This window comes from Carettochelys insculpta, chromosome 2, assembly GCF_033958435.1.
Source record: "Carettochelys insculpta isolate YL-2023 chromosome 2, ASM3395843v1, whole genome shotgun sequence".
NCBI classification, from domain to species: Eukaryota; Metazoa; Chordata; order Testudines; family Carettochelyidae; genus Carettochelys; species Carettochelys insculpta.
Genome location: NC_134138.1, coordinates 273,376,216 through 273,393,736, shown reverse-complemented (window position 1 = coordinate 273,393,736; position 17,521 = coordinate 273,376,216). Strand labels below are relative to the sequence as shown.

The 17,521-nt window shown below is 39.8% G+C and overlaps 1 protein-coding gene across 8 annotated transcripts in view; it reads right to left on the bottom strand.

Moving 5' to 3' along the window:
- Positions 1–2,151: 2,151 nt before the first annotated feature.
- The window catches only part of NKTR (natural killer cell triggering receptor), a 62,255-nt gene continuing 46,885 nt past the window's right edge, over positions 2,152–17,521 (bottom strand). For 6 of the 8 annotated variants that reach the window (XM_074985187.1, XM_074985188.1, XM_074985192.1 and 3 more), the window contains 5 exons: positions 9,447–12,401; positions 9,074–9,169; positions 8,304–8,363; positions 7,443–7,547; positions 2,152–4,756 (listed from right to left, as the gene is read on the bottom strand). In XM_074985187.1, coding sequence (XP_074841288.1) covers positions 4,678–4,756; positions 7,443–7,547; positions 8,304–8,363; positions 9,074–9,169; positions 9,447–12,401 — 3,295 coding nt within the window. In that variant the 3' untranslated portion in view covers positions 2,152–4,677. The remainder of the gene's footprint in view (positions 4,757–7,442; positions 7,548–8,303; positions 8,364–9,073; positions 9,170–9,446; positions 12,402–17,521) is intronic. The other 2 variants (XM_074985189.1, XM_074985190.1) reach the window with 1 other exon arrangement.

The window sequence follows — 17,521 nt, the reverse complement described above, 5'->3', positions numbered from 1 at the left end:
CACACGTGAGCAAGTGGTCACTAACACAAGGGTTTCACAATGTAACCATTTGCGCAAGCTAGAGCAAACGCACCAAACAATTCAATGGGAGTTGGACTCCTGAACCTCGTCGTCTCCTTTGGGCAATAATGGGTGTAATTAAATGCAGAAACTGGTCCTTTTAAGTTACAGTTTATAACATTTTAATAAGAGACAACCTCCTATAAATAACTGAAAACTATCCTAAAATTCAGATGTTTGAGCATTTTTCATAACCATATCAATGCAAAAAGTTATTTACATTGGTATGTGACTGAAGGAGCTTTATCTTCTTGTGATTTAAATCCTAGGCAGTGTTCATGTTGGAAATTACACCAGATGGGCTCCAGCGCCCTGCTGATCAAGGTCATCTAAATGCTGTGTTCTACTTCAAATGGTAAGCACGACCATGGGGAACCACATAAAGCCATCAACAGAAATTTAATACACTGCCAGATAGTGGGTGATCTTCAGCAAGAGCATTTTAAAATGCTCTCACCGCCCAGGACAAGGACACAAATAGCCTTCATGTAAAGGTGATACTGGCGGAAGTAAAGACCTCAGCATGTGCATGTCTATTTAAAAAAGAAAAACTGCATTTATGTTACGGCTCTTTAAACTGTTGATAGCACAAGAGCTAGTTATTCATGTGATGGATTCCTTTATGCCCACCAAAGTTATTATTTTACTCCCTTAAGCATATTAAAAAGGAAATTGCTTACCCATTATTGTAGATTCCTGAAGATGGTATCCTTTCCAGAGCTATCTTGCTACAGTATTCTGTATGACATTTAGTTGATAATCTAATAAAAAAACCACTAGAAATATAAGTCGCTTAACCAAATTTAGGTTTCCTTAAAAGGGGTTCTACTATTGTTGATTATGGGATTTTAGATTTAAATTTTATGGAATGACGCCCTAAACTAACAACACAAGCCTGGGTGAAAACCTTATTTTTATCTGTAAAATCTACTCTATCCATTCTGCACTGGCTCTTTGTTTATTTCCAGATACAATTCTAATTTTATAAAACGTGCTTAAAGAGAAATAAATATGCAGGTCTCAATTCTGGTTTTATAATAGTGTAATTTTCAGACTGGAAACAATATATACATTTTTAAGTGAGAGTTGTTAACCAATGGAACAATTTACCTAGGGTCACGATGGGTGTGTCTACACTAGGAACTAACTTTGAAGTTGGGGCTACTTCTACATAGCCTGAAGAGAGTCTACACATGTTTTCCCTTAAGTAAGGGAGCTCAACTTCAAAGTCCTTACTTCATTCCTGGGAATGGAGTAGTGCCCTACTTCGAAGTTTAACTTCAAAGTAGGGTGTGTGTAGATGCTCAACTTCGAAGTAAGCAAATTCAAAGTTATTTTCGTAGTGTAAACGTGGCCCATGGATTTTCAGTTACTAACATTTTAAAAAGGTATGCTTGAGGAATTATTTTAGGAACATTCTCTGTCCTCAGTTATATAATAGGTGAAATTACATGACCACAGTGGTCCCTTCTGGCCTCGGGAGCCTATTGACTTTTGCTTGACATTTACACCAAAAAGAAATCATGTTTTGTCTCATAATGTAAAAAATACAGGTCAACCAGCTTGTGCCAGAGACGAGATCTGACAACAGAGATGTATGCTATTATTCGCCCTCCCCTTAGGAAATCCATTTGTACCATGTACTGTGGCAACTAGCCTTTCCATTAAGACAAAACCAAGACTTCCAATGATTTTTTTTCCAAAACAGACTCTCTAAAAGACTTATCTCTTAGTCTGCTAAGCCAGCATGTCTGCTGACTAAAACTAACACTGCATTGCTAGTGTTACACATATGATATGGCAATGCATATATAGGAAAGAATATACAGTAGTTAAAGTGAGACAATTTCAGCTAAGATCTTCCAAGTGTATCCTTTCACAAAGTATACACATCTTTTCTCTTGATCTGATGTCTGACCACTTCCTCACTTCAAAGCTCTTCAAAATATTTGCTCATCATGCAGCTATTATGTAAACTCACCATACAGCTGTAGGAATCCTTTCCTATATAAGTTAGGAAGATAAAAGTTAACTTGTGTTTTTAGAGAGAGAAAGGTTAAAAAAAATACCCACAAAACACAGAGATGGATACAGAATCTGAAGTACACTTTTAATTTTGTTAAGTTCCCCTCATAAATAGCAGGGGAATTTTTTCAAAAGTAAAGAAATCAGAGTTTTCAGATATGTACAAAAATGTCATTGCTATTTTAACCACCACCTGCTTCTAAATAACATATTTGCTGTAAATAAACAGAACACTATAAAAACATTCAGTAGTGCATGTTCTGTTAGGACTACTAATGTAATACAGTATTTAAAATAAAAATCCTAAAATATAAAGTGAGTCCTTTATAAAGCGGAAAACTGATGTGAACCATAAAAATATAACATTCTACTAGTATGCTTTGGATTGGTATAACTATTAACTGACAGTATTTCTATTGCACCCCATTTTTCTAGCTTTAAAAATCAACTCTAGTCTGAAACATGACAAAGTTATAGCATGGGAGCACTTTTTGTTTTTACCCTAAGAGATACAGCAATGATTTAAGACTCTGAATGCTGTGTGTCAAGTTTAGCCCTCAAAACAGTGAAAATTTAATATGAATTAATCTGTTCCAAACAAGAGGAAAAATTGAGTTACTTTTGTATTTAAAATTACAGATCTGCACCAAAGAACACTTTTGTTGTTTTGAGATAGCCCTGACTTATTTATTCATGATTCTGATTTAGCAGGATACAATTTTATCAGAAAAATTTCTGTAAACACATGTGACTTGCTAGAACACAACTTTTTATAGCTTCAGCTGAATACATCTGGATTTAAAAGACTGTGGGTGTGCTTTTTCTTAAGTGCCCCTAAGTGTTAGAAAGGCTTAACCTTAACTTTTGGAATTAGGAGCCTGAATTGAACCTATGTTTGAAAGCTGGATATTCAAATCTCAATTAGTTCAGTTTTAGGTATCCCAGATGCTGTAAACTAAAATGCTCCCTTTTAGTTATGGACAGAGGGCAAGTGGCGTGTGATATTAAATGTTTAACCTTTTAAAATTTCCTTTGCATATTTCAGTTGAGCATCTAAAGACTATTTTTTTGTAATTTAATTCTATCAAAAATCACTGAATTAACTAAGAAAAAAGTTGACAACTTTTAAACTTCAAAGCTTGAGATGAGATAGAAAATAATTTTCACTATTTCAAAACATTTGAGAGAAGTTAATCTCAAAATGTTATAGGAAGCTAGTACAGCAAACTATATTACATTGCAGTACTCATTAGCACTGTTAAAGCTATATTAGTCAGCTCTTCCATTATAAATGCAGATTTTAAGAGTTTACTACGGCTGTTTAAATAAAAAAATCATTTCCTAGTATACAAATTTTTAAACAATGAAAAATGTATTTATTTTACAAACAGTTTTATATCAGATGAACCAGGGTTTTGCAAGAAAGTTACTCAACCCTCCTTAAATTTTGCAAGCCATTTGTTCATAATGTTGACTCACTTTTGGCATTAAACTTCTGAAGTAAAGTACAGTGAACACTTTTTATTAAACATATCACTTTTTTATAGCAATGCCATGTAACAGATTAAGAAGTAGTCTAACTGAACAATGATATTTCTCTAAGGCAGAAGTGTAGGTCCTAGTTTAGAAGACTAGGCTTTACTTACAAACATTTTGGAATAGACCATTATGATTTATTTTGTCACAACTACTCTTCGTGTCTATTTTCATGGACTCATAATGTGATTCAAAGATTTATAACATATAACTTCAAAGACAAACTGATATGCTCCATGCATGGCAGCACAAAAGGACTGCTCAGAAGCAAAATTTTTCTGTAGTCTTAACATGCTGGGCTAATTTCTATAAAGAATATCACTTAAAACCAATTAAGTTTTTGGACAAATTGGATATTAAGAATCATCTCCGATTCATCATTCTTTTTGCACATTGTACCTCAGTGTTACAATCTGCATGGCGTGCAATATCTCACCCTTTTCCTCATACCTCTGCAATATCAAGGCGCAATGGGAGGACCCTTAAGACAGAATGGCAGTCTGTTTTCATAAACTTGTTATTGTTAAATCTATGTTTATAAGTATGTACAAGACACCACTGAACTGATATCCAGCATTTAAAAATTAGCATTTTACCAAAAATATACAGACGGCAGCTGTTACAAATATTTCTCTTCAAAGTTTTATCATTATCAGCATTTATTTCAAAATAATGTGCTGAGAGCCCTGCAATATTTATAGGACTACTTTGAGATAGTACAGATTACTGCACACAGAAAAGGAATACCCAGCATATTTACATAAATGTTATTCTATGGTTTGGGAAATTTGATTCAATCAAATAAAGTTAGTCTTCATAGTTTGTTCCAGTAGCATTGGCACAAGGAAAAGACCTCCAAAATTTGAGTGGATTGCGCTCAAAATGTCCATCTGCATATAAGCAGCCAGTCAAATAAATCCACTGCTAACATGCAAAAGTTTAACCTCAGTCAGTAAAAATCCTTCACTTTCATTTGTGTCACTGATAGAACAAAAGGTATTTTCCAACATTTACATACAATTACTAAATATAATCAACATTGCTGAGGAGGCATTTTCAGCTATATCTGCTGCTTTCACTGGGGCTTCGGTTGTTAGAGTAACTGCGATCGCTTTCACTGTCTGAGCCATAAGACCTAGAATTAGGAGAAAAAGGATTAAAACTCTTTACAAATCAGATTTCTATCTTTTTGTTTCAGGTTCATAATTGTGGCAGTCCAAGTCTTACGAAATAACTGAAGGTGAGAAGGGAAACAAAATATGTGGAAATTTCTACAGGAACACAATATCCTTTGAAAATGTGACCTTTCTGTTAGAAGTGCATTATTTTGAAGCCTATTCCTTACAATCTAAAATGTGTGCTAAATTTCCAGGGTGAAATCCTCTTTGCAGTGAGGTCAAAAGGGGCTTTACCATTAACTTCAGCATGGCTAGGATATCGTATACAGTAACTAATTTTGGAAGCAGAATTAATGGATATATTTTATTTTCTTTAGTTTGGTAAGCCAGCACAAGCTGAAGAGGTATTCCATTCCTTTCGAATGGAACCTTAGAGCTGCTTTACCTTGTGTTTTCTTCAAGGGCCTAATCCTGCAAAACCTTTACCTCATGTGAAAAGTATCAACACAACAGGCAAGTTGGGTTTCGCAAAACTGGGCCCCCCGAAATGATAAAACTAGGTTTTGGAAATATCAGCTTATCAAGATGAGCATAAGAACTTCCCAGCTATATAACCAGAAATGTTGAATGCTTGGCTAAAATGAAGGATGCAGCTCGCCTGAGGTTCTTTTTTCATCTTCTTGATTGTGAAGAAAACCTTCCAATGCAAATAAGTGTACCCTGATCTAATGTTGCCTTCCTGATGCTGGCAGACAGCCTGAAACGATTTAGAGGTGTCTATTTCCTACCCTCGATTAACCTTATGAGGGTGTCAACATTAATGCAGAATGAAATGCTGATATGGGTGTCAGTTCTAACACTGTGCACTAGCTGAATGACGCTAACTCCGCTGGGGCACACTACAAGATTCTGGAGTGAGAAAAAAGGAAACCGAGTGCATGCCAAGACCAGTTAGCATGCTACACACTGGTGAATGTTAGAATTCACACCTTTACTAATGTGCATTATCGCACCATGTAGACAAACTTTATGTCATCAGTGGATGGAAAAGGGAAGGGGTGGGAGCGATGGCCACAGACTAGAAACTGGGAAGTGTTATTTAAAAAAGAGAGAGAGATATACAGAGGAAAAAAGAATACTGAGAAATAAAAAGAGAGGGATGGCTCAGTGGTTTGAGAAAGCCAGGGCTGTGAGTTCAATCCTTCAGGAGGCCATTTAGGAGACCAGAACAAATAAGATTTAAAAAAAAAAAAAAAACTGCCAGGGATGGTGCTTGGTCCTGCCAAGAGGGCAGGGGACTGGACTCGATGACCACTGGAGGTCTGTATATCTCCATATATTACAAATGGGACAGAAGAAGTGATGTTGCTACATGCTGACATATTTTCCATCCAAGTGATGCTAGTTAAGAGAATGACTAAAACTTAAGTTACTACCTAAAACATACATCACTCTGATCTTTGTGCAAACCACCCCCAGACATCTGAGGAAAAACCACTATGGATTGGATTGTGGATACATAGCCCTAAATTTATACCATGGACCACACTGTACAGACAAATAACCTGCAATGCACTAGGCTCATAGACAGCAGTTCTTTTTCAAACATGTGCTAGGAATGTCACCTTTAACGGCAATTGTACTGTGAAGAATGTAGCCAAAGTCTCTCCCTGTTTAACTGTAATTACACTTACAGTTACTTTAATTGTATTTTGATTGTTGTTCCTGTTGGCGTAGTTATTTTTCATCTGCCTTTCACACATCTTTGTATTGACATTAAAGTCTAGCTAAAAAGTATCTACCATCCAGTAGAACCTTGGTTTTCAGTCTTTTATACCTGTGGGCTACTGTTACACAATAGCATGTGTGCTAAGCCTGGCGTGCGTTAGGGCTGCAGGGTGGAGTTGTACCGGAGCTATGCTTGGGTGGTGAGCCGGCCTGTGGGTGAGCAGTTGAGCCAGAGCCATGCATGAAGGGTGGTGAGCTGGCAGGGGGATTGAACAGGGGGTGGGTGTTTGAACAAGAGCCGTGTGTGAGCAGTTTAAACCAGGGCTGGAGGGTGGAACCGGGGCTGTATGTGAGGGGTTTGAACCAGGGCGTGCAGTCTGAACTGGAGCTGTGTGTGTGTGTGGGGGGGTGGGGGTTTAAACAAGGCGGAGGGTGAGCTAGAGCCATGCATGAAGGGTGGTGAGCCAGAGCCAGCGCTGGGCGTGTGAGTGGAGAGTGAGCCAGAGCCACGCGTGGATGGTTAGCAGGCAGGAGGTTTGAACCGGAGACGGGAGGTTGAGCCAGAGTCGTGCCTCAGGGGTGGTAAGCTAGACCCAGAGGTGGGGGTGGTGGGTGAGCAGGAGCTATGTGCGGGTCGTTAGTGGAGCTGGGGGGTGGTGGGGGTGGGGGGCTGAGCCAGGGCTGTGCGGAGCAGAGGGGGATTGAGCCAGGGCAGGGGGGAGTGAATTAAGCGCAACTGAAAATCACACTACAGGGTTTACTGTAGGAATTGGGGTCAGCTGTATAAGAGCAGGATTGTGTACTGAGACCTTTCTGTATTATAAAAGAAATTTGCTACATTTTAAGTACATTTTATACTTCAAAAAGACTACATCTGTTGAAATGTTTTTCCTTATAAATGTCTAATAAAGCATCTAAGGAAATTAACTGTGTACAACTGAGTTTGTGAAATTGTGGCACTGAAAAATTACATACCTGGATCGTCTGTCATAACTTCGAGATCTGCGGTAGCTGTCACTCCTTTGACTTCTACTTCGACTACGACTTCTGCTATAGTAACTATCATAAGTATATGACCTACTTTAACAGGGAAAAAATAATTGAAGACTTTGGAAATCTCTTTTCTGAAATTATAAACATCAGAATTTTGGATGTTTCTTGAACATAGGAAAGATTTTTCTTGCTACATTCCTACTGCTACTTGAAGTTAACTGTCAATTTAATAAAAAGTTTAACAGGAAGTGTAGAAGTTTCTTCACTCAGCAGTGGTTTATCCAAATAAGCAGTGTACTTTTAAAAATAACAATATATTTTGAAATATATAAAGACTATTTTATAAATCTGCTTGCAAATTTTGAACTAAGTATCAAGAATATCAAGCTTTGTTTTCCCCCCTTGACCACATGAATAAGTGTGTCTGTCTCAAAAAGCTCATCACCAAATAAATCATTTTGTTAGTCTTTAAAGTGCTACATTTCTGCTGCTTTGTTTTGTTAGAGTACAGACTAACACAGCTACCTCTCTGTTACTATTCAACAGGAAAATTTGCTGGGAATTTAATACATAAGACAAAAAAGCTGAAAGCAGCAGTAAAGGCCACCAATTCTCAGTTCTATTCTCTCCAGGTTCTAATGCCACGCACATAACTTTGATATACGGATATATCAATTACTCTTTTTCTTTTTCGAAAACAATCTGATTTCACTTCAGGACGTTAAGTTTGCTACAGTATGGTCTACTGTGATGCTGTATTTTGAACAATATCCGAGTCTTAATACATTTGCTCATTATAAAAATTATTTTGCTCCCTGTGTTTGCATATATCATAATCCATACCTAGATCGACTGTGATGATCATATGAACTGCTTCTGGATCGACTTCTACTATAGGTTCGACTGTGACACAAGAAGGAAATACATATTAGTCATTAAATTCAGACCAAGGACTTAATTAGGAAAATATTCCCAGTGACTTGCTTGATATTCCTTGTTCATACTGCATGACATTTAAAAAGAACTATTCTCCAAAAATAAACAGTTACAAAAGACTATAAATTCTATTAAAAATCATACATATTTCACAGTAGATCGCTTCCAGGAAGCACTTGCATACCTACAAATCAGCATCTCAAAACCAAACTAATTTAATTTACAAGGATGTATCTGATTTGTACTGTTTGTGATAAACACATAAGCAGAGAGTTAGCTCTATCACAGAAATTTACCTATGACTAAGGTTAAGACTTGTCAGAGGAATTTTTCAAAGTCACGGACAGGTCATGGGCAGTAAACACAAATTCCCATAAGTTTATGGCACATCAATAGGTGGGAGACTGACAGTCCAAGCCCCACTACAAGGGTGAGAGGTCTCTCAGAGCCTTTAGACCTCTGGAAGTGGGAGCTGAGAGCTGCTCCAACCCCGAGACTCTAGGCTTGGGATTTATGTGTGTGCAGATCTGAAAGTCACTCCAGCCACAGAGGGCTGACATGCACTTCAGCCCTGTTTTGGTGGTGGGGCTGAAGCTAAGGAAGTCACTGATGTCCATTAAAGTCATGGAATCCATGACTTCTGTGACCTCCTTGACAAAATCGTATCGTATTCTTACCTACGACTGTTGTAACTGTGATAAGATCTACTTCGACTTCTTGACCGATCTCTACTGTACCATCCTCTGCTTCGGCTTCTTGTATAGCTTCTTGATCTATAAATGACAAAACTTTGAAAAGCATACACTAAAGCAAAAATAAAATTAACACTGAGGGAAACAGAATTACACTTCAAGGTAAATGTGAAAAATAAAGAGCTTTACTGTAAACTAGTTACTGAAGAGATAAATGGCTACTTTCTAGTTAGCACAATACTGTGGGGAAAAAGAGAGTTCCTGTCAACTCAGAACTCAACTATCTCAAATTTATTTGCTTACTGTTAAAATAGAATTGTAGATTACTAAATGAGAGATTACATAACAAATTGCTTACCTGTAGGAGTAAGTGGAACTTCGCGATCGACTTCTTGACTGACTGTAGGACAGAGATCTTGTTCTGTGTCTGGATTTAGATTCAGATTTACTTCGTGACCTACTTAGACTCCTGGACTGGCTGTTGTCATCTCTGCTTGGAGGAGACTGTTCATCACTTGAACTCTCTTGGTTTCTTGGTCTCCGATTTAACCGTGCTGTTTTCCTAACTTCATCAAACAGAGATCCTGGCCTGACTTTATTTTTACTTTTTATTTCTATTCTTAAACCTTGTGGCTTAGAGTCAGGTGCTGAAGTACTGTTTGTAACTTCTGCAGCACTACTAATAGTAGCAGACTGTACATTACCTACACCTTGTAAAGGCTTCCATTTATTATCGATCACACTGCTTTGTATATTTTCTGTTATTTCAGTTTTCAAAGAGTTTTCCACAGTAGCAACCATGGCAATGGGGCTACTGTCTTGTATTCCTATTTTTTTGACTTCTTTAGCATTGATCAGTTCTGTAATACTGTTTCCTTGTTTGGCTGTGTCTGGTCCAGGATTCTCACTGGGTAAATCTTTATTCACACAAATATTTAATGTCTGAGATTTAGCACTCAGGATGACAGGAGACAAAATGTCCACAACAACCCTTGCAGGAGAGTTACGATCTGGAGTACAAATCTCCATGTTGTCATCTGTCTGCACAACATCTTCTGATCTATTTTGTTTACTTTCTTCAATATGTTTAATATCTTTTTTTGAAGTAGCTAAATTTATTTCTGGGTTTGATATACCTGCTGAATTGTTGTGATCACTGTTGTCTTTATCTTTATGATCTGGTGATTTACTGCATATAGTGTTCTTACTCAAGAGGTTCTCATCTTCACAAGACTTTTCAGCATTTCCATTTTTATCTTTGGAAATTTTGTTGTTTTCATAAGCTTCTTGGTTTTTATCTTCCTTGTCTCTGGTAAGTTGCTTCTGTTTTTTATCCTCTTTAGTAACAGGCTTTTCATTCATGTCGTCTTCTTCCTCCTCCCCATACTCCAGTGGAGGCTGCCAGTGAAACAACTCTTTTTGTTTTTGAACTTTATGCTTCTTCTCTTTTTTCTCCTTTGATTTCTCTTTGGCTTTTTTGGAATGTGACTTTTTGATATTCTTTTTGGACCCATGTTTATGTTTTTTTGACTTTCCTTTAATATTTGCCAAATTGGAGTGGGAATTTTCAGATGCAGAAGAAGAGGAGTGTTGCTTGCTTGTCTTCCACGTACGGTCAGAAGAATCCAGAAAAGCTTCTGAAGAATTTAATTTAGTTTTCACCCTGCTTTTGGTCAGACTGGGCTCTGTATCAGATCCTGATGTGGCCTCACCTTCCTCTTTACTGGATGAGGGCCTAGAATCTTCTCTACCATTTCTTGTCTCTCCTCTTTCTGAATTTGATTCTGAGTCCCATTTACTGCCTGAGTAAGTCTTTCTTTTTGTCTTTGCACCACTTTTAGGCTGTTCAGGACTTTTCTCCCTCAAGGTTTTTTTTTTTGAATGGTCATTGTCCCATTCAGACTTGGATTTGCCTTCGCTTCCATCAGTAGTCAAATTGTTTTTATTCTCTTTCTGATTGCCTCCTTCTGGTTGAGAATATCCTCCTTTTTCTTGGACTGGCTGTATTTTAACAGAATGCTCACTATCTGTAGAAAAGTCTAACGAAGATCTACTCTCACTCTCTTTTCGTCCTTGAGAAGATTCATCGTAGGCTTTACTCTTCTTAACAAGTGCACTACTTTCTGAGCTACTCTCCTGCCTTTTCTTCAGTAATGGAAAATTTTGTTCACTGGATTCAGATTTCCTTTTGCTTCCATGTCTATCATCATCACTAAGAGAGTAATAAGATGATGACCCACTGTAGCCTGACCGGTCACTGCGGTATCTGTTTGGTGATTGAGATTTGCCAGTTGACCGAGATCTTGATCTTGAACTAGATGGACTCCTTGATCTTGTATAAGATCTGGAGTAAGACCTGCTTCGAGAAGACCTGCTCCTTGATCTTCGCCAACTATCTGAACTTCTTTCACTCTGAGACTTTGAATAATCACTTCGATCACTATCTGAACTCTTTTGTCGCTTCCGGTAGGAGGAGGAAGTATTAACCTCTTTAATACTTGCTAAACTGTAGTTACTTAAGATCGGCATTAAATTAGTTGTTTTAGCTTTCATTTCCTGAATTCGCTCATAAGATGGCTTCCAGGGCTTTTGTCCAGGTTTCCACCTGGAAGGTGGAGGACTGTCACTTAAGGGAATAACAGGAATATTTTCAGCTACAATAGGTTGTACTACAATTTTATCACTCTGTGGTATCACAGCTTTTACAGGTTCAGGCTTATTTGGCTTATTTTCATTCAACTGTGCTGCTGTATTTCGTGGTGAATTTGAAACTGTCCTGTGATGTCTGGAGTTAGAACTAGATCTTGATCTGCTTCGAGAATGCGACAACTTAGATGCTGTTCTTGATCTAGAACTTCTTCTGGAATAAGACCTTGATCTTGATCTAGATCTAGATCTACACCTGGATCTGTAGTTGGATCGAGAATCTCTGCTTGACAGAGTTGATGAACTCTGGTCATCTTTGTCAGCGTTAGACCAGTCTTTTCTGGATGAACGTCTAGAACATGACGAGGAAGATGGAGACTTCTTCTCATGATCACAAGATGACTTTGTCCTCCTGGTAGAAGAACGAGAGGATTCTACCTCTGATGAAGGTGAAGTTCTCCTTTTTTTAATTTGTTTATGCTTCTTGAAATGCTTTTGCTTTCTGGCTTTCTTTTTGTGCTTTGTCTTCTTTTTTTCTTTTCGGCGCTTTTTGTGGTGGCTGGTATACCGCAGGGTACTGAGATCAGAATACCCATTGTGTGACCAAGATCTTGATCGCTGGGACAAACTTCTTTCATCCCATCTGCTTGAACACGGATCACTCAACCTTTAAAAAAATGTACATAGTATAAGGGAAATTCCCTAAAACTAGTTTGCTTGATTTCTGCATCCAATATAGAGTATCAATTCAACTGGTTCTTCAGAAAGCTGGACGAACCTAGATACAGGGAAATGTTATATTCAGTAATAAGTATTTCATACATCTTTAAAAAACCCTATTATGGTGTACAATTCTCTTTCAAATGTAAAATGGCTTTATTATGAAGTTATTAGAAAGCTACATCTCCTCTGAGAGACAATAGCTATCAAATATCAGTTAAAATCATTAGCTTTACAGAATGCAGATCAGCTAAATGATTATGAAGCTTGCAGGCCAATCTGGCTTCCAAAAACTGGTAACTTAGCAGTTCAGTAACTATTATTCTTTGAGATGTATCTTGGCCATATACAGTGTTGGTGGTTGTGAAATCATCTGAGTCAAACTTTTGCTGGCAGAACTACCAGATGGGGCACAAGCCCTGCTCTCCTTAGGCTCTGAGGTGAGGACACAAAATAGGTAAAGTGGCATCATTCTCTGTTTCTTCACATTATTATATCTATGATGTCCAAACCAGCAGAGAAAGTGCGAGGGTCAAGGAATAGATATGTGCACAATACATCTCAAAGAACAACCTTTTCCCCCCCTTTGTGTGATTGTGCACATATACATTTCAGTGCAGGTGATGCATCAGTAGTTCTTTTACAGATGGAAGGATTTTAGATCATCTGAACAGAGATCGTAACACTGACTTGAGAAAAATGGCATTGTCACACGACGCTTAAGAGAAAAAAAAATGAAAAAAGACAACCACGATGTTGTCCTGCAGATATCACCAAACAGAACATTGCTTAGAAAACGATGAAATGGGCATGGAGTGAGAAGTTAGTCTTCATGGAAGAAAGACATAAGCAAGATTGCAGCAGGACTTAAAGCAGTCAGGAATCCAATGAGATTCACTAAGCTGACATCTATAACCTGGTCAGTGCATACTATGAAAAGCCCAGGAGAAGTTTAGTGAAGTCCAAGTAGAAACCAAAGCTCTCTGAATAGTTAATGTACAAAGCGTTTCCTCAGTTTTCAAAGAAGAGTGTTTCAGGAAAAAAAACAGTAAGGCTATGTCTACATTAGCTCAAAACTTCGAAATGGCCATGCAAATACATATTCAGTGCTTCATTAGCATGCCAGCAGCCGCAGGAGTTCGAAATTGCCATGGCTCACCACTGTGCGGCTTGTCCAGATGGGACTCCTTTTCAAAAGGACCCTGGCAACTTCAAAATCCCCTTATTCCTATCAGCAGACACAGCCTAAGTGAATAACCTGACTTATATGGAAAGCTGACACTGCCTTAGGGTGTAGCCTAAAGAAAATGGCCTTAATTGAAGACTAGAAAAGGAGAATAGGCAAGAAAACATTCATGTCCTTCAACACTCTTAGCGGATGTGACTGCCACCAGAAAAGCCATTTTCATACATAACAGTAACAAGATTGCAGCCAGAGACTCAAAGGGGAGGTGCTATAAATTTGGAAAAGACTAGACTGAAATATCATATAGGTACATGATCAGAAACAGGAAGGTACGCTCATCCCTTGTTTAACGTGTACTCTACTTATGAGTACTCGCTAAAATGAGGAACACATATACTTACAATTGTTCACTATGTGAGTGAACTTCCCCGCTTATACGAGCCAGACCCTGGGTCCCTGGCTGGTGTGCAGGGTGACCCCCAGCCCCACAGGGTTCCCACGGTGGGGAACGGGGTGACCCACACCCCTGCAGCTGGAGTCGAGCCAGCTGTGGGGTTCCCCGGCTGGGGTGCAGGGTGACCTGCACTCTGTGGCTGGAGCCAAGCCGGATGTGGGGTCCCTGGCTGAGGGAGGGGAGAACTACAGCCCCACAGCTGGAGCCGAGCTGCCCGGGTGGTGGCGAGACCTGCAGCCCCGCGGCTGAAGCTGAGCTGGCTATAGGATCCCTGGCCAGGGTGTGGGGAGACCCGCAGCCCCCGCTTCCAACACTCCCCCTATGGCAACTCCCCACACAGTCCCCCCGCCCAGTCCCAACATTCCCCCAGCCCCCTGCTCCCCACACAACCCCCACAGCCTGCTCCCAACACCCACCCCATCCCCTTCTGAACCCCTCCCCCCGGTACCCCTGCTGCAGCCAGGAGGAACATGCCACCACCTCCTCCACCTGAGCCACATGCAGGTTTTAACCTGCCCTCCTGCTCATGGCCCCAAACTGCCCCCAGCCTTTCAAAAGCAGTGCCACCTGCTGCCACTCCAAGCACCTGGAACCAATCAGAAGCTTTTACAGACATTTTAATAGGAAGTTAGAGTCCCTACCTATGAGCACAAAGTTAGGAACCAATTGTGCTCATATAGTGAGGGATGAGTGTAAACACTAAGTAGACCTTTCAAAAATCAGGAAGCAAAAAGGTGAAAGAAAATAGAAAACCCATCTACTGGTGGATGTAGTGTAGAAACAGAAGTGAGGTAAACGCTCACAGAACTAGCTGAAAGCCTGATCGTTCTGAAGTAACAGATACTCCGGCATGAGTATTTGGGGCAATAATGTTGTGATTGTGTTCAAATCAAAAACTTCTTCCACTTTTCTGCACACATGGCTCTGGCAGATTGCTTTCTGCTGCTCACGAAGATGGTCTCTTGAGAGCATAGTTTCTCATGGCAATTCAGCCACAGATCATCTGTCATGACAGAGAACAACTAGAGGTTTGGATGTAGACAAACCTCGGTTATGAGATAACTTTGCCTCTAGTTGAGGATCTGTTAATAGACGTCACATAGAGGGGCCAGTGAACCAACGCTATCTTGGACATTCTGGTCCCTCAAGATTAAAGTTATTTTGGCTCTTTTCAGTTTCCTAAGTACTCCTGGAATAAGAGAATATGAAGTGCATGCATGTAAGGAGACGAATGGGCCATGGAAAATGAACAGAATCTGTGATGGAATCTGCACTGTGGCCCACATGAAGCAAAATCTTATGTACTTGTCCACTTTGGTTGCAAATATATTACAGATGAAAAATATGGAAGAAAATGGGCAGCGGTTTGGTGCTGCGAGGGGTTTAAGCCTGGGGACGGGCAGGAGGGGGCCATTCAAGTTTTGTAATTTTATTTTTCCCTGGGAAGAACCTCCTCTCTCCCTTCCCCACCCCAGTTTTGAATTGACTTGGGTCACAAAGTCTTACTGAATTGTCAAAATGGGTCACCATCTCGTAAAGGTTGGGAACCACTGGCTGTGACAACACTGATGAAGGAATCTGCAAATGTGTTTCTCAGTCTTGCATGGTGAAAGGCCACCATGGAAACATCATAATGAATGCACAAATTCAACAGCAGCATAACCTCTTTGCAATAGCTGCATAGCTTCTTTGCACAGTTGGGGCTATGTTACACCTCTCTGCTTCTTCAGACAAAATATGGCAGTGGTGCTCTACAAAAGAATTTGTACTAACTGGTTCTTGATCATGGACATAAACATCCAGGCCAACCAAAGGGGAGGGCAATGGGGGGCAATTACCTCGAGCCCCTTTGAAGTGCCTGCAGCATTGCTCCATGCCGTATAGGGGTGGGGACACGGCTGCCCTACACCCCACCTCGTGGTGGCTGTTGGCCTCATTGTAAACATCTTGAAGACATACAAACAGCTCAGAGCTCTACAACTGCCATGCACTTGAAGATCCTTGGGGCTGATGACAGGTCAAATGGAAACAAAATATACATAGGTAATTTTTGGTGTCTGCTACAAATAAAAGGTACTTCCTGTCAAAGTGATGTATCATATGTGCAAGTGTCTTGTAAGCTGAGGGTTACATGCCAGTCTCCAGGTAAGGGATACGAGCAGCAAGGGTAACCACCCTGCTATTGATTTTTTTTTTTCTGTTGAAAGGATTCAGTATTTTCAGCTCTAGAATGGGGAGAAGGCCACCAGATTTCTTTGGGCCCAGGAAGCACCAGAAATAGAAATCTTTTCTTCTGTGCTGTCAAGAACTTCAAGAACTCCAGTCTCTTACAGAACAGAGAGTGGCAGAAGTAACACAGTCTTTGGACCATATAAGTAAAGGCTCTTATATTCTTTATTCTTGGCAATAATCTAAGGGTGAGAATGATGGGACCATTCATTAGCACTTACGATCACCAAAGAGTCAGGAACTAGATGGGTAAAGAAATTGAGGGACTTGGCATTGTCTGTCCACTTGTTTGGTTATACGTAATATAGAGGACAGAATTTTTTCAGAGCGTTTTCGCTAGACACAGTAGTGCTTCATTGATGGAAAATGCAACTCTTCCTGCAGCAGGAGTGAGAAAAATAACTAGGACAGTATGTGGATTCTCCAATACATGTTTCTCCTGCACACCCCAGAGAAAAAAGTGTTGACCCTCCTAATCAGGCCCAGAAAACCTCTGAAATCCTTGGAGGGGAGATAAAGACTCTGGAGTGATTTCCTTACTGTGGAAGATGAAAAAAAAATAGAAGGAAGACCTAAGGATTCTTCCATTCATTCCTCCTCTTCTTCCATGGGATCCAGCACTGCATGTTGAGGGATGGTAGGGCAAGAGTAGAGGCTTTTGGCAACAAAGTGACTTGATCCTAGAACAAGAGTGAGATGGAGATCTAGAGTCTCTTGGATCAGACAAAGACCAGTAAGAGGGACCCTACACTGGGATTTCCTTATAGGAAGGCCAGTCTTGACCTTTAAGTTTGGTAATGATTGAAGACCTGTAAAGGAATCTAAATGGAGTTAAAGGTGAGACAGATTTTCTTCTTTCTAGCTATGTCTACGCTAGCCCAAATCTTTGAAATGGCCATGCAAATGGACATTTCAAAGATTACTAAAGAGGCGCTGAAATATATATTGCCAGCGGCCACAGCACTTCAAAATTGTTGTGGCTTGCTGCCGTGCAGCTCATCCAGACAGGGCTCCTTTTTGAAAGGACCCCACCAACTTTGAAATCCCCTTATTCCTATCAGCAGTATCTGGGTATTTTTGCAGGTGCATCACGGAAAAAAAAGTGCCCTACAAGTGGTTGTGGGTATGTGATGTCATCTTCCCACATTGCATTGCCCTTATTCCCCTGGGATGGAAAGCAAAGGGCCTTGATGGGGCC